Source organism: Hypomesus nipponensis, chromosome 27, assembly GCF_054491055.1.
Source record: "Hypomesus nipponensis isolate SF chromosome 27, ASM5449105v1, whole genome shotgun sequence".
Taxonomy (NCBI): domain Eukaryota; kingdom Metazoa; phylum Chordata; class Actinopteri; order Osmeriformes; family Osmeridae; genus Hypomesus; species Hypomesus nipponensis.
The window spans coordinates 6,825,001-6,848,243 of NC_140387.1; the positions used below are offsets into that span (position 1 = coordinate 6,825,001).

General features: G+C 52.9%; 1 protein-coding gene across 7 annotated transcripts in view; it reads right to left on the reverse strand.

Annotated features, from left to right (window-relative positions):
* tcf4 (transcription factor 4) overlaps positions 1–23,243 on the reverse strand; it is a 122,007-nt gene that overhangs the window by 85,523 nt on the left and 13,241 nt on the right. For 6 of the 7 annotated variants that reach the window (XM_084693323.1, XM_084693320.1, XM_084693321.1 and 3 more), the window contains 2 exons: positions 5,604–5,659; positions 4,488–4,584 (listed from right to left, as the gene is read on the reverse strand). In XM_084693323.1, coding sequence (XP_084549449.1) covers positions 4,488–4,584; positions 5,604–5,659 — 153 coding nt within the window. Of the gene's footprint in view, positions 1–4,487; positions 4,585–5,603; positions 5,660–17,569; positions 17,661–23,243 lie in introns of those variants that run through there. The other variant, XM_084693324.1, reaches the window with a different exon arrangement.

Below are 23,243 nucleotides of genomic sequence, written 5' to 3' on the forward strand. Positions count from 1 at the left end.
GACAACAACAACAAAAAAGACAAAAAAAAATATGGGCCAGAGTGAGAAATGTGACGTCATAAATCTGTTCTTTTAACCAAACAAAAACGATATCAGACAGTCCGTGTAGGCAGTGGCTCCAGCGCAGCCTTTGTCGAGTCATTCCTGTGTCTAATGGTATGATAAAGAGAGGGTCATCCTCCGTGACCCCTCTCTCCCCGGGGGGTAAATGGAGAGCAGAGATTCCGCGAGCCGAGGTGACTCCGGGGGGAGGGGGGGGGGGGGGGTTGAAGTGGCCCCCACCCCCGCCTACATTACCCCGCCACCTAACCCCACCCCCACCATTACCCCCACCGCCCTGCTTATTTATTCCGGGCATAGCCAGCAGCGGACAGGGGGGTGCGACCTTGGCACTGCCCGTGCCCCAAAGCGAGGGGGGTGGGGCTGGGTAGAGGAGTGGGCGAGTGGCCTCTCCTGGTGCTTGGAGCTCCGGCAGGACAGCAGGAAGTGAGATGGACGGAGCGGGCCCCCCGGCGCGGGGGGGGGGGGGGGGGGGGGGGCAGGGGAGGGGGGGGTAAGCCTCTCCGCCAGCGCTCGTTAATTAGGTTAGCTGGAGGTGACGAAGGGACGGGTGGGGGGGGGAGGGGGGCAGTGCGGAGGGGGATAAGATGAGAGGAGGGGAGGAGGGAAGCAGAGGGAGGGAGGGAGGGAGGGAGGGAGGGAGGGAGGGAGGGAGGGAGGGAGGGAGGGAGGGAGGGAGGGAGGGAGGGAGGGAGGGAGGGAGGGAGGGAGGGAGGGAGGGAGGGAGGGAGGGGGAAAAGAGCGGGGGTGCGGGGTGTTTTGAGAAGGGATGAGGAGGTGTGGAGAGGGAGGGTGGGAAGGGGGGAGGACAGAGAGAAATGGGGGGGGCGGGGGCTCCGGGTTCCTCCGGCAGACAAGCTAGTGACTGAGCCACCTGTGTCAGGGAAGGGAGGGTCATATTTCAAAAGGAAGCGTTCAGACAGGCGGGTTCATGCAGTCAGGAACCTGTACCTGTACACCTGCACCAGGCTGATGGTAAGCACACACACACACACACACACACACTACTTCTCTCCTCAGACACAACGTGATCGAGGAGACGTCTACATCCTCGTTCGAACATTCAATAGGGCACATATTGGTTTATCAGCACTCGTAACGTTTCACTGAATCGAAGAAAAAACAAACAATATTGGCCTCGAAATTACTTTGCACTCATAGGTGACTTTGACTAATGCAATGGCGTCATCTCCCAGTGCCATATCTTGTCAGCAGATTTGCCCAAATCCAAACAAATAGCCAACGGCGGGGGAAAAAAATGGCTTGCTGAACGAACAGGAAAATAAAGTACACTTACAGCAAACAACATGAATCAGATGCAAAGAAGCCACTTCTTAACTAGGGCTGGAGTCGAGCAAACTTGCTTACAAGTCGAGAAGTTTCCTTGCGGTTCATTTGCCATGTCGGTGACAGTTAGGGAGTCCTTTGTTAGTTGCACTGCGCTGCACCTGCTTGGCAAACCAAGCTTAACGCACGCGCGCGCACACGCACACGCACACATACACAGAGTGTATACCTCAAACAGACCTCAGCACAGAATGTGGAGCCATCGACTACTATTCAGCCCACTCTTTTTTCCACTCTCTCCAGACTCAAGGTCACTCTCCAGCCTAGCCACCCCACTCCATGGCCTTTTCTCCTCCAATCCACAGCAGCGGCAGAGGAATCCTTCCGCCTCGACTCCTATGAATTCAAACAGACACCTTTCCCTCCGCTCGCGCTAGCGCCGAACAGAGCAGAGGGAGAGGCTGGTCCATCAACCGGATGACTCCTGCAGGATGCTAATGGCCCAGTCACGGCTGCTCCCGGCTGCCTGGCGTCTACCCGAAGGTGGTGCTTCCAGCCGGGGGGAGGAGGAGGCTGAGGTAGAGGGGGGAAACTGGAAGAGAGGTGGCATGGAGGTGGCATGGAGCCAGTGGGAAATGTCACTCTGGAGCTAGCGAGCCCGGGGGGCATGGAGGCTACTGGAGGCTGGGGGCTGGGGGGTTCAGAACTGGAGGACTGGGGGCTGAAGACTGGACGCCGTGGGGCTGGAGGCAGGAGAGTGGAGGAGAAGGGGACCTGAGGGCTGGGGGCTGAAGGCTGGGGGCTGAAGGCTGGGGGCTGAAGGCTGGGGGCTGAAGGCTGGGAAGCTGTGAAAGTGGATGTAGCACCAGTCAGTGCAGTGGGGGGGGGGGGGGGAAGGAGGGAGGTGGGGCGGCTGTTGCGGTGGGCTGCCTGTGTGGATTAATCTGTCCGGGCCGCGGATATGACACAAATCCCCTCGCTGATTATTTCAAGGATGTCACCGTAATCTGCAAAGTTATGTCTGTGGGAATGGGAGCCGGCACCCGCCCCGTAATGACGCTGTCTGGATGGATGGGACGGGCCTCTCCGGCTCTCACCGTCAGCGGGCTCCCTCGCTCTCTCCCCGCCCACTCGCTCGGCAACAAATCTGCTGGTGAGGTCGGCACTCCAAATTCCTCCCCTGTCTACCTCCCTTAATGTTATCATTAGTACTGGAAACGGAGGCACCCGGGTGCGAGATGAGGCGCGGGCGATATGAGATCCGCATCCCCCTTTCTCTTTTCCCTCCCCTTCACGGAGGGATGGGGAGAATGGGGGAGTGTGAGGTGTGTGTGGGTGGGTGTGGGTGTTTGTTAGCGTCACGCGAAACAAAACGCCAAATGTGTATGCAAAAGCCTTATTTTTTGTTGCACACTCTTTCCACACACACCTCACCCTCTCCCCGTCCTCCTCATCCCTCCGTCACACTCCCTCCATCCCTCCCTTCCCCCGCCTCGCTCTCGCCGCTTGTTTACTCCCGAGCGCGGACCTGTTGCTCCGTTTTGCGCTTGCTTCGGTGGCTCGTCGATGCGTGCCATGGGAGCGGCGCTGATGCCAAAGCTTTTCTTTGCTCCCAAAACAAAGTGACCAACAGATGGGAAGGACATTTCTTCAGCTTCACAAAACCCATTCCCCCCCCCCCCCCCCCCCCCCACTTTGGGCTTCAAAGACCACACTTTTTTGGATCCGGCGTTTCAGCGAAGACGGCGAGCACGTGTGTTTGTAGTCCCCCCCGTCTTTGTTACCCCGGCGTCCTCAGAAGTATGGGGGCGACAGACCGTCTAGGCCAGAGCTACACTTAGTGCAAAGCACTTTCTGATTAGCCCAACCCAAAACCTCCAATTGGCTGCAAAAAAATAAAAATACAATCTCACTTTCGCTATCTAATCGGAGCAGTGCTCAAAGGTGAGCGAGATCTGGTCTGGAAGTCCAGACTAGGATATCTTGTCAGTCTGCAGAATATCAGGGCACCAGGCTGCTGCAGATTCTGTCATTTCTGAAGCATCTGGCTGTGTAAATAATCCAGGATGGAGTCTTTTCCACTTGAGTGCCTTGCTGCTGTCACCTCCTCTCCTTAGCACAGAGAGAGAGACTCCTCTCTCCCCCCCTGGCTCGTCTACCGCAGAGTACCTCGGCGGAAACCTCCGGGAAACGGTTGGACCGACCTCCGTGTTACGTCGTATTGTATTCCACTATCAGTGTGTGAATGGGCCTGAGGTATAGCGGGACAGCGTTAGCAAGGGCGACAGAGAGGCGAGGGAGAGGTGTGCGGAGGTCTGGGAGTCCACCCGCCCCACCCAAACACCCTCCGCCTGTAAACCAGCTCTACTCTCAACACACCGCGAGGGGCTTCCAAAATGTCATGTATCATTTAACGGAAGACGCCGGGGCGGTAGGAGCGGGAGAGAAGGCGCCGGAAAGCCGGGAGCCTCCGAGCGAGCACATTTTTCACGGAGCCAGTCAGACCTCGTTAGGCTCCGACTTTCATGTCACAAGGAAATTATCTGTGTCAGTGGCCATTTGCTCGCCGCTGGCGGCGAGGGGGAGGAGTCGTGGACCAGGGGGCCGAGGGGCATCATGGGTAAGTGAGCAGCGTCCGATGCCTCGCTCGCGTCCCCTTTACGGCCCTAGTCAACCGAGAGCTCCCTCACATGCCAGTGGTAAGGTGGAGGGGAGCGGGGGGGGGGGGGGGGTGATGACACGCCATAATACCCGGGTGACTTTCACAGTCGGCTCACACACTCCCGAGTCGTGGGGGGGGGGGCGCACGTTGACATGAACCAATGCGGCTCCGCGGTCAATAACATGGGATGAAAACATCCCGATTCGTTGCTCTCCCCAGTCGTTGTTTCTCCCCCCCGGACGACGCCCGGGCATGTACTGTGTTTACATCACGGCTTCTCTGGGGCCAGTCGAGCGCGTAACTTGTTTGGTACTTCAGGTGAATAAACATGTTCGCTGAGGTGGAGACGGACGAAAGCTGCCACTTTGTCGAAGAAACGCATATTAGACAAACGCACATACACAGACTGAGGTGACCCCCCCCCACACACACACACACAAGCGACACCCGCTCAAGGAAGCTGGTCTCCCGGACTCACCTGCTAGTCTGGAGTTGACGTAGGGAGGGGAGATGTTGTCGTGCGAGCCCAGGTCCCTGCTGGTCATGTGAGGGTACTGCGAACCATCCACGTAACTCTGAAACAAAAGAGGGTCGACCCCGCACGTGAGTCCAGCGGCGTGACCCGTCCTCAAACGGCCTCAGCCGTCGTTCCTCTAGGACAGGGGTTCCCGACCTTGGTCCTCAGGGGCACCCCGGTCCTGCACGTTTGACATGTTTCCCTGCTCCTACACACCTGATTCAAATGAATGGGTCGCTATCCAGCTGTGCAGAAGCCCGCTTATGACCATTCATTTGAATCAGGTGTGTTGGAGCAGGGAAACATCTCAACGTACAGGACAGGGGTGCCCCTGAGGACCAGGGTTGGGAACCACTCCGAGGCATGTGGGTGTTGGCTGAGCTCTGGTAGGCCATCACCACGCCAAGCTTCGTGGGTTTGGGGAAAGCGTCACTTTTGCACGTGGCTTTGGCTAAAAGCGTGTGAGCCACGCGCCGCTGGAAGAAGGACAGAATCTGTCTTCGATGACAGAGAGACAGGAAGTGCTTTCTTCCTCGTCCAGATGTGGCGTCGGGGACGGCGAGCGCGCGACGCTCCCCAGACGAGCCCTCCATCATCCCTGGAAGATCACTCGCCTGCCAGGCCGGCAGCCCCCCGTTAACACATTCAACTCTTTGTCTTAATGGACCATAGCCTTCCTCCCGTCATTAACCCGGGTTTACGCGGTGGGTTCCTATAGGAGGGACATGCTATAGCGTGTCCTTGACGCTCCTTTGCACAGCTGAGCCCCCAAAGTCTGGTGGCGTTGCTGGGCTTACCTCAGATGGCCTCCTCGGCTGCCGGGAGCCAGGCTATAGGCTGTGGAGCCCCAGCTACTGTTTGTCTGCGGTACTTCCCGCTAAGGTAATACCACAGTAATACGGTTCATCCAATGTAGCCCACTTTTTTTTCATGCCTATTTATAACTTTGCCTCGAGACAACCACCAGGAGGACGGTGATGTCGTGTCTGGCTGTAATTACTTTGAAATAACAGCATTCTGTGTCGTTAGGTTCAAACGGCAATATTCTGCAGCGACAAAATGGAATTGGAGTCCTACCTTTGAAGCGCGGCTTCCGTTTCCCCAAGAGCTTGCACTCGCTCTGTCCTCCATATCTACAAGAGTAAGAGGCAGAGCGAGAGAGGGGGAGTGGGGGAGAGAGATGGGGGCAGAGAGAGAGAGAGATAGAGCGAGAGAGAAGGAGAAAAAAAAGGGAGAGAGAAGGAAATCGTTAGCTTTGATACCAGCTATCAACAACCAGTACAACGTTGGATCATCTTTATTATTTACATCTCAGGCTGAACCCAAAGAGGATTACGTCTACATTTTCATCACTTGCATTATCTGACAAACGTCAACACGTGTTTACTTAACTCCATGACCCTTCCTATTAAGCCCCATTGATTATGCTTAATGTTTTACATTCAATCAAATACTTTAAGCCCCTACACCTCTAATCCCGGCAAGTAAGAGCATTGAGAATGCATTGGATCAAGCAAAATACCCACCAAGGATCAATTGGCATTCGTATACAATGACTAACAGTCCATTGTATTTGATTTGTGTATCAGGTACATGTACGTTTTATTTGAATGTCATAAACTGATAAGACTGTGGTTCGTCTCCCGTTATCCCAGCATTCAACACACCCTGGTGTGCCGAGCGCACACGCGCGCTCACATTCACTGAATCAGCACAGTTTCATGTCCATTCATTGTCATTCACAAATCTCTCCTCACAGAGACGTCCTTTGTGCTTGTGTATAGAAGAATTTGGTAGGAGGGCTAATCTGTGCTAACATTGTCCTAGCATACAATGAAAACAAACCTGCTCCAGTGCAAAGAACTGAAGGAGCACATGACACTGTCTCCCATCTCACGCATGACATTGTGCCTTGTGAGACTCCAGCCCTTCCCAACGTCCAACACGAGTCAAACACACGGGACACAACCGAATTGGGAAGGTAGCGGCATGGACTCAGATCTCAGTGTGTGTCACCACCTATCCGGTCTGTGGTGCTGTGCGACAGGAGGGAGAGAGAGAGAAAAAGGGCCCTGTGTCGTAATCAGCCGCGCGATCTAACAGTTGACGACGAACCTCGGGAACTTATCACAGTGTGTTATCTGTTCTAAAACATCTCCAGGTGTTCTGGAACCAGGTGGTAGGCTCCTCCCACCGGGGTGAACACCGGCACCCCTCACTCGGCACCCAGCAGTGACGATTAGGACCTTCCTAATCTGGAACATCAAGCTCACCTCGCTGGCAGCCACATCTGGATGTCTGCGCAGGTCAACAGGTTCATGGGGTCTTCTGAGCTCGTAGCATGCGCTATTGATAAGCACAGTCGCTCATATCGGTTCGGAGTTGAAACGCATTTAGGACTTGAAACGCATGAGGGCTTCAGATGTTTACGATCGCTTTCGATAGGCCGCTGAGGATTGCCAAGAGGTGCAGGACCGAAACATTCGAACATTCCCATACTCGTGCACTTCCTGTACAAGCGGCTCATCAACTCGAGACGTCCGTATTCCACTTTACTGCGGGTGCTAATTCTGGGTTCCAATGTGGAGTTTTATGTTTTCTTCCTATTAAACCCATCTTAGACCAAACTATTCCAAGTACAGTAGATGGCTATGGAGTACCGTCGCATGTGCAATGCCCTGAACCACGGAGGAGTGCATTAAACACAGTACAAAGCCAGCTCTTATCTGCCTCTTAATCCTTGATTTGGCCAAGGGGTCCAGTTAGCGAGGGAGATCAGATGGATGCTTTTTACTAGCTGCCTCTGGCTAGGATATCCAACCTCAACCCCCGCTCACCTCTCCCTCGCTCTCTCCTCTCCTGCTCTCAGCCAACATCCGGTGTAATTTATAACCCTCAATCGCTCCCCTTATCAGCGGCTGCCCACATGGAAGTGCTCCTCTCCCACACCTTTCAAGGCGTAAACCACCAGCAGCACCTGTGTTCCCGTGGAAACGGGCCAGAGACTTAGAGAGGGGAGATAAATCTGCTGCCTCTCTAGACCCTTGGGTTTCTGTCTGTTTGTCTGTCTGTCTGTCATCCTACTTGCCTATCAGCCTGCCTGCTACCTGCCGGTCTATTTGTCTGTCTGTCTGTCTGTCTGTCATCCTACTTGCCTATCAGCCTGCCTGCTACCTGCCGGTCTATTTGTCTGTCTGTCTGTCTGTCTGTCTGTATGTCATCCTACTTGCCTATCAGCCTGCCTGCTACCTGCCTGTCTTATTGTTTGTCTGTCTGTCTGTCTGTCAACCTACATGCCTATCAGCCTGCCTGCTACCTGCCTGTCTTATTGTTTGTCTGTCTGTCTGTCTGTCTTTCATCCTACTTGCCTATCAGCCTGCCTGCTACCTGCCTGTCTTATTGTTTGTCTGTCTGTCTGTCTGTCTGTCTGTCTGTCTTTCATCCTACTTGCCTATCAGACTGCCTGCCTGCTACCTGCCTGTCTCTTTGTCTGTCTTGTCTGTCTGTCTGTCTGTCTATATATTTATGTACGTGTGTGTGTGTCTATCTGTCTATTCGTCTATCTTCACCCTCGTCGTGTTTGCGGTTGCAGGGATTCATCCGTCTCTGACTAAACACACGAGCGCGTGTCCGTCCGTCGCAGACAGGGCTCCGAGCCGGCCTCTCTCCCACTGTGGCTTTTAGCCCTGTTCGTTCTGGGCCCGCCCGGCACACTCAGTCTTCTTTAATAAATCCATCTTACAGGATTAAAGCCAGCGATAGTGCTCCCTAATCCACTGTGATAATGCAGCCAGGGTTTAAAAAAAAAAAAAAAGGAGGGGGGGGGGGGGGGGGGGGGGGGGGGGGGGAAAGAAACTTGCTGTCACTCGGAACAATGGCCGTGGATAGGGGGCTTTGGGTGTAAACACAGATTAAAAATACGCCGTCAAATAGCACACCCGTAAACACGGCTGCGAGATGTCACCGTCGGAAATAGATACGTCTCTCGACTTGCTGCAACTGTCAAAACACATTTGGGACGGCACGCGTATCAGTCCTCGTCGACAGGGTCCAGGCAGGGGTAGTGTTTGCCCTATTTCAACGTTGGTGTGATTCAGCTTGGCTTCCCTGCGTCGTTCCTGCTCTCACGGCCCTATTTAAACGGGCTTTCGCCGCGTTTTTTGGTGTGTCATTTTCGTGCTCGTCACGGGGTCGAGGCGTTGAGCAGGTATGTTTCGTATCCGTCTCGCGGCGGGATGTTTTATGGGGAGTGGAGCCGAAGGATGTTTACAGATCCAGTACGGTACTCCGGTTGAGGGCGAGGCTGATTGGTGGCCACCAGTCTAGTCGTCAGTGGGCAGACTGTGGGCATGTTAGCGACAGCCAGAGGCAGGTTGGCAGGGCGTCAGATACCTGCCATCAGTCTGTTTTGAAAGCTAAATGTGACGTCCCACGAGTTTGGTGGGGGCGTCGCATCGTGGGCCACTTTAGACGCCTCGTCCGCTGCCTCTCCTCCCGTGCCCAGGTGCACTCTGGGTCGCCACATGAAGGCGGAACCCGGGCGTTGGGCAGAGGTGCGGAGGAAACTTCAGAGACTGAGTTCCTGGCACTGTTTGGTGGCTGGCCAAACGCTCTCTCACACTCTTTCTTCAAGGAAAATGAAACGCGGATTAATAAAAAAAATATATATATAAAAAAAAAGCAGGGAAAAAAAAAAAAATGACTAAGGACTCAAATCAAATGAGCCAAGACGCTGCCAAACCAAATGTTGGGACTGGCGAGACCCACAGAGAAATAAATAAATAAATGTTAATAAAAAAAAGGCAATGAAATCATAATTCACAGTTTTTTTAGACTCTGGGTAAATATTGACATTACACTGGGCCTTTTATTTGGCATGCAGGGTTCCTGTTTTTATTATCAATATTCAGATGTGGTGCCGGTAATTCCATGCGCGTGTTGGGGATATTAAACACCTTATTATAAGTGATATGAGATGTCCTGTGTATGTGTGTTGAGTGCTAACCACTGCCTGGAGAGACCGGAGAGAGCCCTGAGCACAGCTCTCTCTTTAGTAAAAAAAAAAAACCACACGCACACACACACACACACACACACAAACTAACCGACCAATCAGAGGCAACAACTACGCCTGCCCTGCATCCATCACAACCTAATGAAGTTACACTGACAGACAAGACCATTTCTTTCACATAGATTCAATTAAACCAGGTCGACATAAAACAGAGCCATATTAATACAGTTATCTCGCTTGTCATAGGAAAACAGGCCTGTGTCTATTTACATTTTCCTTTTTTTTTGGTCTCTTTTTTTTCTTCTTCATTTTCAAAATAATGATAAGAGAAGGCTCTACTGGGGCCATGGGGAGAGGGAGGAGGAGGGGTCGGGCAGGAGAAGTATAACCTTGTAAATATGTCAAAACCACATGATTGAGTCTCACAGTACCAGGACGGCCTGTTAAATATGTTCGATCTTGTGCACTGTCGTATTATTATCTCCAGAGTAGGACGGCTCGTAGGCTCCTTTCTTCTTCTCCTTTTCCTTTCTTCCTTCCTAAACCGTCCTGCACCCCCCCCCCCCCCATCCCCCCCATCCCCCTCTCGACCATCCTCCATCTTTTCCTAATCTGCTGGAAACCTGCTGAGTGGCTGGCTAGTCTTCCTAGCTGCCTGGGAGGATGCTAATAAATGAGGCCAGGTTGGCAGGACAGTGGCTGCGTTGTGGGAGCTCTGAGGCAGGGTCAGTGTGTGTGTGTGTGTGAGCGTGTGTGTAGGTGTGTGTGTGTACGTGTGTGTGTGTGCGCGCGGCAGCACCTGTCTGTGCTCAGTAGCCCCACTGTTCTCTGTTTCTCAGCCCTCCTCTCTGTAATTAAGCAGACTATCAGTCTGCCCTTCCTCCCTCTCTCTCTCCGTCTCTATCTCGTGTCTCTCCCTCGCTTTCGCGCACACAAACACCCACTTTCTGAACCTGCCGGGGGAACGCCGCGGCCGGTTTTCGGTGAAGCGGCCGACGGCACCGGGCGAGGTGTCGTCTTGACGACGTGGTCAGCGGGGTGGGGTGGGGGGGGAAACGGCTCCGCGTCCACATTCCAGTGGAGGAGGTGTGTTTTGGGCTTAGCGAGGCCTGGCTGTCATTAGCAGGTGCAGACAAAGGCCTGAGCGCCCCCCCCCTCCCCCCCTTCCCTCCCCCATCTCCTCCCCCCCCCCCGGGTACAGCTGAGCGGAGACCAGATGTCTCCAGTTGCTCTTGCAGCTTGTTCTGTTCCTGAGGAGGCTGGAGGAGTAGAGCTCGAGCTCTGCCTCACTGAGCCTGAATGGCTTCCCACATTCACACAGGAGGGGGCGGGGGGGGGGGGGGGGGGTGTAAGGCATGTGGGGGGTGGGGGTGTGGGAGGCTTTAATCCACAAACACATTCATGCACACGCTTCTCCCCCCCCCCCCCCCCAAAAAAAAAGAGAAGAAAACATGCACAAGCTCACACGCGCGTACACACACCAATATGCACCTGATTTCCTCGAAGCGTGGAGAGCGACTGTGGAGAGAGTGAGGAGACTCGGCGGGGAGCGAATTGTGCGGATGTGCATGGGGAAGGGAGGTGAGCGGGAGCCTCGATGAGCCGCGCACGCACGCACGCACGCCCCCCCCCCCCCAACACACGCACACACAGATTCACACAAGTGGCGTCCCGACGAGTTATCTCGGATCACCTCGCGGCTGAACGTGAGGCCAAAGGCTAATCAATGACAAATCTGCAGAGCAGCGATTGCTTATCAGTCTCTCCACCTAATCACTCCACCGTGCTGTGTCCCCTCCCCCCCTCCCCCCCATCCGCCCTCGACCCACAGCGACGTCTCATCCGCCTCCCCCGTCTCACACACCCCGGGCCTACAGCTAACCCAGTTGGATACTTTGGGTCCGCGGGGGGGCCTGCTGAGCAAATAGGGCCGCCTCCACTGTGCAAACAAGTGCACCTAATGGTTTGGTATTACAGCAGGCTAACAGGTATTCAAACCAGTTGAGCGCAAATGTTATTCTTTTGGAGCTTTTTTTTTTATTGTGGGGGGAGGAAAGTTCCTGGTTGACTGGAGACGCCATGCAGGTCCGCGCGCAGCTTTTTCGCGGAGGGATTCAGCGGCTGAAAGAGGTCGAACAAACAATATCCCCAAAGAGCAGCACTTGGCGGCAACATATTTACGAACCGACGGACCTGGACATAGAATCAACGTTATGCAAACACGCCTATAGTTGACGCTGGTTCCGTGCTGAAATCAAACGCGCGCACCTGTATTAGCATACTTATTTGTGTTTCAAATCACCTGCCAGTGACCCGCAGCAGCAGTTTCTGTGAGGGAGGGGGGGAGGGAGGGAGGGAGGGAGGGGGAAGACCAGCTCCGACATCCCAGCTTTCCCTGCTGGCCTCCCGCGGCGGACCACACATCACCTCAGATGTATGCCCGGCCATTACGGCTGTTTAGCGCCTGCCGGAGGATGATGGGCGTGGGCAACGAGAGCCCGGGCCGGGCTAAGGGGTCACCCGGGCGACCCCCAGGGGCCGAGGGCAAGGCCGAGCCCTGCGGAGAGGGCACCCCTAACAGAGAGGCAGTGATTACACGCGCGCACACGAACCGACCCGCCATCCCTTATGCCGGGGTGCCGTCAGAAGTGACAGGCTGATGAAAGGCAGTCCTATAAGCAGAGCCCAGAGAGAGAGAGAGAGAGAGAGAGAGAGAGAGAGAGAGAGAGAGAGAGAGCGAGAGAGTAGACTGATGAAAGGCAGGCCAGCTTACAGATCACAGAGCATGAGAGCACAGAGAGCGCCAGGTGCTTCCATTTACCCGTACAGGCGGACGCTCGCTTTGCCAACGCTTAGCCACCGCTGCCTGGCTGCGGTCTGACATCGGCGTGTTATTAATTATAGGGTGGGGGGAGGGGGGGGGGGGGGGTTGGGGTGGGGGGGCAGGGTGGGGGGTTGCTGCTCTTCCTACCGGTCTATAAATAACCTCGCGTATCGGCCCGCCGATTAACTGGCCGGCTGACCCGCTCGTCAGACACAGGTGCTTTATCAAACAGAGAGCATGTGCAACCAGAGCCCTGGAATGTGCACAAAACACACACACACACACACACGCCAATTCACACGCGCAAACACACACACACACCTCCCCTCTCATCCCCTCTGCTCCTCCCTGTCTGGAAATGCCCCACAAACGTCCTGATGGACAGACCAGACTTTACTCATCCAGAGGGAGGAGGAGAGGGAGGGGAGGAGGTGGGTGGGTGGGTGGGGGGAACACAACACATGCAGGTGTTGGGACTATGAGAATGTGGAGGGAGTCTGGCTGTGCCGTCCTTATAGTGCGGCGACAGAATGTTCTGGACTGGGGCGAGTCGTTTGAAAAGAACAGAAGGCTTCAGGTCTGAGGTTAATCCCTCAGAGGACACCGTCTCTCTCCTGTCTCTCTTTTTATGCTCTCACTCTCTCTCGGTTGTCTCTCTTTAACGCTCTCACTCTCTCTCTCCTGTCTCTCTTTTACGCTCTCACTCTCTCTCTCCTGTCTCTCTTTTACGCTCTCACTCTCTCCCTTGTCTCTCTTTTACGCTCTCACACTCTCCCTTGTCTCTCTTTTTTGCTCTCACTCTCTCTCTGGCCAATGAGGAGCAGGAAGACGGCCGTCTGGAGAATTGTTTGTTTAGAAGCTGTCAACTCATGCGGACTAGGGAACAACTGACAGCAGTGTCTGGTAGTCCCGTCAGCGAGTTCAGCCATGAACCCTGTCTGAGGAAAACACACCTTGATAAACAAGTCCAGGGCGGCACTTTTGGTGACCCGCGCGTGCTACAAAGTCAACCCACAGCTGAAATCAAAGCCTGAGCATTCGGGAACGGGACAACATGGACTTTAAGAACGCAGCCGGGGCTGAGCTAGCAGTTCTACCCCCCCAAAATCTGACATGGCCGCAGAAAAAACATTTGCCGATTTCTTTTTCTTTCTTTGGGTACATTTCCCGATGACCGGGCACCTTTTGAACTCGCCGGGGCTGACGCAGAGGTTCTTATGTAGCATGACATTAACAGCCCTGTAAACCTGGGGGGCAGAGCTAAGAGGGGGCTGGGGTTGGGGGGGGGCGACTGAGAATCCTCCTCCCAACTTCCTCGTTCCGCCTGAAGGTCCTGAGCGCCCTATCTCTCCTCCCCCCCCCTCCCAACATCGAGAGCAGATCACTGAAAGCGATACAAGCTCGTTGGGTGGTACGCCTCAGCGGCAGGCAGTGCCTGGAGACCGTGCTAAGATTTACATTTAGTCATTTGGCAGACGCTCTTACAGTAAGTACAGGGACATTCCCTAACTTTTAGCGCCTTTTTTCCACAGCACCTGCCCCCCCCCTCCCCCCCCCCCCCCCCCCCCTCCCCAGGGCACCTGGGCTGCTGTCAGACGAGGCCGAGCAGAGAGGGCCTGGACACCAGCATCGGAGATGGCACAGGCTTCTGCCCGGGCACGCCAGTTTACGTTTTTGTGGCCAACGTATGAGGCAGTTGCTCGGTGTCAGCGAGTTCCCTCTTTCTCTCCGCCATGTGCGGCGAGGCACGGGGCACACACACACACCCAAAGAAAATATGGCACCCCCAGTTTTTGGGACAGAACATGCAGACAGAGCGAGAGAGAGAGAGAGAGAGAGAGAGAGAGAGCGAGAGAGAGAGCGAGAGAGAGAGCGAGAGAGAGAGAGAGAGCTAGCGACAGCGAGGGCGGATGGCGGGGGAGGGTTTCTGCGAGCCCGACAATCACAATGGAGGCAGGACGTGGTTCACTTCCTTGACCTCGTCATTACCGTCCGTACAGGAGATGTTTATGAGCGCTCCTTCCTCCTTTGCCCGCCACCCGGGGGATATGATCATTTCCTGGGACGAGTTCCATCCTGTTGACAGCCCTGCGCCGGGGGTCTGTTTTGGATTTGCGACCCTGGTCGTGACTCTCATGATCCCCTCCCGACCCGCCGCCCCGCCGCCCCTCGCACCCAGGGTTCCTCTCTCCCTCCCCTGGTCACCTCCAGGGATCATCACTGCCTCCATGGTCACCTCCAGGGTGCTTCCTCTTCTGGTCACCTTCAGGGTTCCTCCCTTGCTTTCTGAAGGAGTCGTGGATCTGCGCACCAGCAGGATCAGTCCTCATCGTCATCCTAAAGCCCCTCGTCCACCTCTGAAAACGAAGTCCCGTCACGTTTTCGCACATCAGAGTGCCTGCGTTGCGAACGAGCCAGGCCCGGGCACGTCGCAACGCAACCCCACTGGAAGAGAGCTGCGTACTTCCTCAAAGTCAGCGATGTTTGTGATGTTTTGTTTTTCTTGGGTGTTAACATGCAAATGGTCGGCGGTTTTGGATGAATACTAACATGAACAACAATGATTGGGCTTGTTTTCTTCTTTTCCCCCAGCGCGGCAGAGGACCGCAGAGGGGGAGACATGAAGGGGGAAGGGAGATGAAAGGGGGGGGGGGGGGGGGGGAGAAATAGAGAGAGAGAGAAGGAAAAAGAAAAAGAGAGATTGACAGACAGTTACATATATACAGTGGGAGAGGGCGAGGAAAAGAGGAAGAGAGAGAGAGCAACGGAGAGAGATAGTCGTCCGCCATGAACCAACCAGTCTTGATTCAGCATGTTCCTCGGACCGGGGAATTCATGTCCGCGATGAATAATTTATCGGCCTCTTTTTTATTTCTACAGCTGCAGACAATCGAGGGAATAGAAAGAAAAAGAAGAAAAAAAACGGTGTCTAACAGGTGTTACACACTCTCTGTTCGAAAGCCGAACAGTGACTCCACAGAGGAAGCAGTAAGCAGATAGGACAGGGGAGGGTCACCAAACGTAAGAGTCAGGAAGGGAAAGCCCCCTTTTTTGGGTTATCAAAACCTCTTCTTAGATAACCGCCCCCACGCCTCCCAATCTGCAGTCAAGTGCTTTGTTATGGCGAGAAGCCACCTCAGAGTTCAGTAGGCCATGTGGAGGGTCAAGCTTATCTTTTTTCCCCCCTGAGACAAGGGGTGACCCGGTGTATCTTGTCAGTCCATATTCCACAGCCAGGCGATAGCGTCCTCTGCGTGGGGAAGTGTTCCGGAACAAGCTCGGACACCCACGGGCAGGCTCACGCGGGCGAAAAGACCCGTGGAGTTGACTACCATGCCGTTTACATTTGCAGTCCTCTTCCCCCGAAAAACAAATCACCACTTGATCTTTTTTTGGGGGGGGGGCATTTTGCAATGTGGTGAGAAGGGGTTTGGCCAGGGATCCCCTTAAGAGGACCCCCCCCCCCTACCCCCCTAACCCCACACGCACATACACAAACCCCACCGTGGCCCTCCCCGCTCATTATGGCTATGACTCTGAGCGATTGATAGTGTGTTAAGACTGAAAATAAGCCGCTGTGATGAAGCCGGAGAGGCCATAATCTGAACTCTTAAATCCTTTAAGTTATCATAAAGTCCTTGTCCCACCCTCCCTAGCGTTATCCGGCGGCCTTGGACTGCCAGGCACAAAGAAATCTCCTTAGTGAAACAAGACCGCGGCTCGTGCTGAGAACTAGACAACATGAAGGACAATCTCGTCGTCTAATTCCCTGTTGAACTCACAGTTAAATAAAGTCTGTTGTGTTGGTGGCTTTTTTTCTTTCTTTTTTCTCGAGAAAACAGGGAGGGTTCTGGGTCAGATCGGAGGCTGAGGTTGTTGTTGTTGTTACACAAGCGTTGCAGTGTGAGTGACATTCTGTCAGACACGGCGTCACACACACGGACGAGATAGCGCTGAGACAAGAAGCTGCGCGACCTTGCTGCGTGCAAAACACTGTATCAAAACCTTGTTCTGGGGGCGCTCGACTGTATAGGACGCTTTATACGTTGGTTGATATCTCTTTCCCTGTTCCTGCACCTGTTACCGCCGGAGGAAAACCAAGGCTTGTTCTCTAATCTATCGCCCGTTGTTGGTGGTTAAGGGGCTTTGATTCAGCCGATGCCACAGCCTGACAGTTAGAGATGCATCCTAGGAGGTGGTTAGCATTTTTTTTGTTTTTTGCAGAGAAACAGAGAGAGAGAGAGAGAGAGAGAGACAGAGACAGAGAGAGAGAGAAAGAAAGACACAGGGAAAAAAGAGGGAGAGAGAGAGAGAGAGAGAGAGGGGGGGAGAAAGAAAAGCAGAGTAAAGAGACAACAGAGAGAACAAAAAGATGACAGCCTTTGGGGAAAAAGAGCTGTCATCTTCGCGTGTAATTCTTTGCTCACTGAAGGTGAGCTACGCTCCAAACTTGCCCACGTCGGAGCATGAAACTGCAGGACCACACAGACAGGGAAAGCCTGTTCACTCACGGTGCCCCCCCCCCCCATCTTCGGGAGGAGACAAGCCAAAGTGTTTGTTTTCCTCGAGAAAAAAAAACTCAAGTGTGTTCCATGGGAACCTGGAAGCGCATGAAGCGGACCCCAGGAGTATTCATGTCTCTTCAACATCACATGGGGGAAGAAATGAAGTAGAACTGTACGGGTGCAGTATCAAGCTCAGTCCCTGACAGTTCTGAGCCTGTTGAAACGCTAATCCGCCATGTTCTAGAGACGGCAGGCATTCAAAGGGGCTCCTCTTTCTCCTGGGCTTCTCCGGCAAGCTACAACCTCCGACTCGAACGCGAGCGTCACTCGAACCTTTCGACGGCTCTTTAACCATAACTTCTAATCAGAGCTTCGCCACACTGTAGACAGGTCATTAGTCCTTTTCTGGAGACATCAATCCCCCCCGACCCCCCCCCCCCCCCCCCCACCCTCCACTCTCCGCCCCCACCCTCTACTCTCCGCCCCCGCCACCTGGCCAGGGCCAGGGGGGGACCTGAACGGAGGGTTGCGAGCCACGAGGAGAGAACAGGGAGGGGGAGAGGAGAAGAGAGCGGGTTGGGGGGTCCCTTTATCACAACACACACATGCACACTTTCCATTCAGCCCACGCATGCACGCTCCCACCCAACTCATTCACCCACAAGTTAGGAGGTATACATCCAGCGAAGCGGTTTCTTACCCGAGGGTTTCAGTGGGAGCCTTGCTGGTCTGGAAGGGTCAGCGGCAGCCTACAATAACCTGGTCCCAACGACAATGCTCTCTCTCTCTCTCTCTCTCTCTCTCTCTCTCTCTCTCTCTCTCTCTCTCTCTCTCTCTCTCTCTCCCTCTGTTTCCTGTTATTATCAAGTCTCTGTGCCGCTATAATTAGAACATCTGGAGCAAAAAAGTTTGGTACCAGCGACATGCCCCTGCTCTGCTTGGCTGCACTCTTCTTGGTGGTGCACTTTCAGATTCTGGCTGGGGTGTGCTTTCTTGTGTTTGTTTTCTACTCCTTTGTTCAAAAAACACATTAAAGGAGAAAAACAAATAACAGATTGGAGAGCTAATGGCACGCAAAATGAAGAGGAAAAAACGGAGACGTCGAAAAAAGTTCTGAGTTTATAGAGGGAGAAAGGGGTGGGGGGGGGGGGGAACTATTAGCAAGTTCAAACACAACTCACTTGAATGAATAGCTTTCGATTTTTTTTAAGAAAGGTACAGATGCCAGTCCAAAAAGGCAGATTATGGATATTAAGACGGCTTTTCCACGGCGGAGAATAAGCGGGAGACTGGTTCTTTTGACGGTGTTTATCATTCAGATATGTGTCCATGTGAAGCTTTGCCAACTGCCACTTAGATCTCCAAACACAATCACAACACGGGGACCCAAAACTAAAAAAGAACGCGTATGCGGACAACTCAAAAAGCACAGGGACAGAACTATTTAAACAATACTCCGGTGATGCAGATGAAGGCATGGCAAGAACGGGTCTGAATCGGGTTTTTTATCAAGGCGATGGACCGCCGGCACCAAAAGCAGAGGGTTTTCATGGAAAAGGAATGCTGCGAGTCGACTGCTGCTTGTGATGGGCAATAATCAAGAGGGAGAACGAGGGGGGATGGAGAGAGAGAGAGAGAGGGGGGGGGGGGGGGGAGAGAGAAGGAATGCAGGTTTAAGATGAGTCCTTGAGCGGAAGCTGAAAACTGATGGGTGTATACACTTGATCTACTGAAGCTAATACCTATTGAAGCTTTCTAATGACAGGAGACGACCCCGCTGTACTGTTGAAACACACCGAGAGGCCTTCCTGTGGAACCCTCGTCCTTCCACTCAACTGAATTGGCAAATAAACATCTAGACCTAATGTGAATCGCAGAATTAAGTCTCGCAATTATGAGGTGACACCTTTTCTGTTTGGACTGTCATTAACAATGGTGATCCAATAACGACGTTGACGCCGCTTGTGTAATCACAGGAAATTATTCAGAACACTCTGTGTCGAGGAGATTCCAGTTGACAAATCCAGTAAACAGCCACCACATTTCCTATCTCACCAAACGTATTTACTAAACCTCACCAACCGGGGAATATGACGTTTTAGTGAAAAGGCAGGGAGGGGATTCGGTGCTGTTAAAAGTTCTACACAGACAATGGTAGCAACTTTCTTCCTGTTAGCCTTGACAAGAATGGAGCGCTCTTACGACGAAAATCAGGAAACAATTTAACCACCGTAAATACGCTTTGACAATTGTACCTGACATCTGTTATTAATTAGCAGGCAAATAAAACCAGCCTTGAACATTTCTTCTCCCTCCGTCTGCTGAGAGAGCTAATCCCTCCATCCATGGAAATAATGCAGGCGTTGTGGGGCCCTTTGAAGATTCACTAGCCTTCTTACCTGCTTTTGTTGGCACGTTCTGCCAAAATGAAGTCTTGTCACAACATTGGCCCGATAACTCACGTTATGGCTGTGCCTACTATTTCACAATGGAGACTAAAGGCTGGAGGGAATGTGTTCCAGTCCAGTGGTGTGGGGTTGTGGATTAGACAAGATTGTGTCCTGCCTGTACCGGAGGTCAGGAAAGTAAAACAGAAAACATTTCAAGACCCGAAGGACTGCATGTGGAAAAAGAGTCATAACCATGTCCTCTAGCCTAGGCCAACTTCTAGTCTACGTAAACACACGGTAAATAAACTGTAAACAAAAGGTTTCAGATGACAGCATGAAAGCATTAGTTAGCTCAGTGGCTGAACAGTGGTGCCCTTCTTCCTGGTCCCCGCAAACGAGGATGTTCCAGAAGCCTGATGACTTCACTCGAACAACAGGCTGCCTCTATGATATGATGTCATCACGTCCGGTTGAGAAAACAGCACAGGACCTGCCCTGACAGGACCAGGTCTGCGGAACTGAGGAGAAGGACCAATACTTGGTCCAAATGTATCAGTAGGCCTACTTCTTCAAATTCATTCCAGAATGTTCCACTACCTGTATCTCAATCAATCCAGACTGTACGACCTCTTCCCCAATGATTCCAGAATGTAACCGACATCTCTTATCTCAATCGTTCCAGAGTGTACCAGTCTCTTCATCCTAACTAATCCAGAATGTACCAGTACCTCGATTCCAATCATTTCAGTTATCATCATAAGTAATACACCATTTTTTGTTGTTGGATACAGCCTATATGCAAGTCTTTGTTGCCGGTTCGTTCCATGAAAGAGGAGATTAATGACGAGCGGTCCTACTGTCGCTGTTGTTGTCGCAGGCTGCTGAAGCCTAAAGGCCAGCCATAGGCCCAGGCAGCACACACAGTAAACCCTGGCTAATGAGAGGGTTACGGAACTGCTGGCACTGGCACAAAAGAATCTTCTAGCATGGCTGCCAGCAGACTCTCCTCGCCTCCCTCTTCCGAGACGCTCTCGTCTCCCCTCTGCTTGCTTTTATAGCCTCGTATGATCAAGTGCAAACACGACTGACTTTCCACACAGGGTTCGCCAGGGTCGAGCCCAGCGCTTTGTCTGCCCGAGTCATTCGGCGCTTGATAGCTTCTCTTAGCAAACAGGCTAATGTACGCGCGTGACATCACGTCCAGCCCGCCGATGTGTTAGTGAAATCACTTTGGGGTGCTTCAGCTCAAGAACATGAGTGAATGGAAATGTGCACATTGTTCGTTCACACGCAGCAAAGGGCCCAGTGTGTGAAACAGTCGCTGGGAGGTGGAAGGAGTGGGGGGGGAACCAAAAATAGCTACGTAACACACAAGTGTTTGCACCTGCAAAGGAAGATGCTTGTTTTGTACAAAATAGCTTGCTTGGCGAGAAATTACAGAAGTGAAAGTGAGCAGCGATTGGCCAGTCAGGCTTAGGTGATCTCCATTTCCATTAACCATCCAAAAGGGAGAGCCCTAAGTCAGTGTGACCCTCCAGTCATTTAACACAGTTATTATTATTACTAATTTGAAAAAAGTTATTATTATTATTATTATTATTATTAATAATAATAATAATAATAATAAATGCACGAGCCCTAGGTCTGGACCCAAATAACTTGCTCCAACGTGGGTTAAATTCTGAACTACAATGGAAGGTTGTGAGCCCTTGTAAGGTTTGGGGCTGTGGGTACCTTCAATGGCAACACTTCCACGGCCTGATCAAACGATCCACAGGCCCAGGCCCGTTCAAGGCTTGTCCATACCGATGACTGTACAATAGCGCACAGGCAGCATTCATCCGCCCTCTCTCCTTCTCCTAGAATCGCTTACCGGTGTGAACAAAGTCGTGGGAGGAGTGACACGTGAATGAGTGGTTATATAAATGGTCTTCTCCCTCCGAGAAAGGTGCCCTCGGGCGTCGGGGATGGGAGGGGAGGCCGAAAGAGGTGTAAGAGAGGTACTAGAAACGCAAGGAAAACAAGGCGAAGGCAGCTGCCAGGAATGGGCGTGGTCGCGAGGCCCGGGCCGGGCCGGGGCAGGTTTGAAGTTTGGTGTCGTGTCTAACCCTAAACCCCCCGGTCATAAACGGGGACTAATCCCGGGGCTGACAGGAAGTTGCCTCACACACAGCGTCAACTCACATCTGGAGGAGCCGCGTAGGGGAAACTTCAAAGGAGACGTTCTTGAGCTCCAAAAAACGAGAGAGAAGACACCGGGGCTAGCCCACACAGGTCTTCGGTAGAAGTTGGCAGCGTCTCATTCGACACATTGATTCTCCTGGCTGGCCGTGACCAACGAGGTTGCGAGGGGTTACTGTGTAGTAGCTCAAGTTGTTGAGTACTTGTTAACCCATGTTTCACGCGGAAAGAAACAAGGGTTTGGTCGCTCTCCTCCGCAAGGTCTCTCTCCTCCGCAAGTCTCGACATGATCTCAGAGCCGAGGCCGGGGATGACGTCAGCGTCGTCCGCTTCCACATACCGGTACAGATTCTGGTTGGTTTGTGCAGCTTGTTCGTTGCAGCATCTCAACTCAGGGACTAAGATCCATGTGCACACACACACACATTGTCATTAGGTTGTCAGTCATCATCCACGAGGCCAGGAGGGGGATAAGTTCTGAAGGAAGGAAATGCTAACAGGTCGTTAACTGCTTCTGGTATGAGGAGTGAGATGCTTTTGAAAAAAAGGGGATTTGAGATTTTGGATCAGACAGGTGTCTTCAGACCGCCTTCGACGGGAATCCTTGTCGGTGTAAAAAAATAACAAAACACAAACTCTCTCTCGCTTCTTCAACTCGTTCTTTTTTCTCTCTTTGTGTTTGAAAGCAAAGCTCGAGTGAAGCTTTTCTGCTCTCATTCCGTTCTCTGTCAGCAGGGGTGTGGCATGATCTGGTTGCTTTCCGAAGGCACACTTGGTGCTGATACTACGGGCCTCAAAAACATTTGCTCTAATTGTGCCCACACTAAGACAACAGCGCAACAAAGAAATTGGGCCCCCCCAAAAACACACACACACACACACACACCATCCTTCCGCCCCTCCCTCCACCCCTCACCCTCAGAGTGAATCTAACTGAAGCTGAAACTAATGTTCCCCTGCGTTTGCCTTCACAAATTATTCAGGAGTGCGTCCGCTGTCAGAGGCCTAAAAAAAAATGTTTGTCTTTACTTCTTCCTCTGAATATTGAAGACGGTCAAAGCCGAGAGAAGGCTCACCATTTTGAAGTCTGTCGTGCCCTCGTGATGAAGGGGCTCGCTACTCCAAACTGAAAGAGCCTGAGGTGTGGGGTAGGTTGGGGGGGGGGGGGGGTGGTGTAATGTTGCCTCTATGAGCAGATTCAAGATCAGCTTGTTAAACCAAACCACTAAACCCCTTGCGCTGTATTGACCACCCCCCTGGAACCCCTGATACTACGCAGACGACCAACCCCAGATTGCAACGCTGCCACACTTGGTCCGGGCCTTCCCCCAGTAGCATTTTCAGCTGGTTTCTCTCTCCCATCCTCGAAAAGAATCCGTCTCTTGTCACACAGACCCCCCCCCCCATCGCTAAACAGCGGGGGGAGACGTTTTAGCGGCTGCGTAGGGATATGGCATGGAGGGATTGACACCCTGTTCCAGGGTGGCCAGAGGGAGAAAGCGCTGACAAGTTAGCAGTCTGCGCGTTCCCGGGATCTGGCTGACGAGAGAGAACAAAAAACCATGTCTTTTTCCCCGCCACGAGCGTCCAAAAGCGAGCCGGACTCGACCCTGTCGAGGGGTCGCCGTGGAGTCGCACAGGCGCTGGCGAGGAAGGGGCTCTCTGCGTTCCCCCGTCTCAGCTTGGCGCCAACTGCGTCCGATGTCTTTCCCTAACCACATTAGAAAGCAATCGAGGGGCTTAATGGCTGTCGAAATCCATTATCGGCGTTCATCTGACCTTTAAATATTTTAAGACGATACC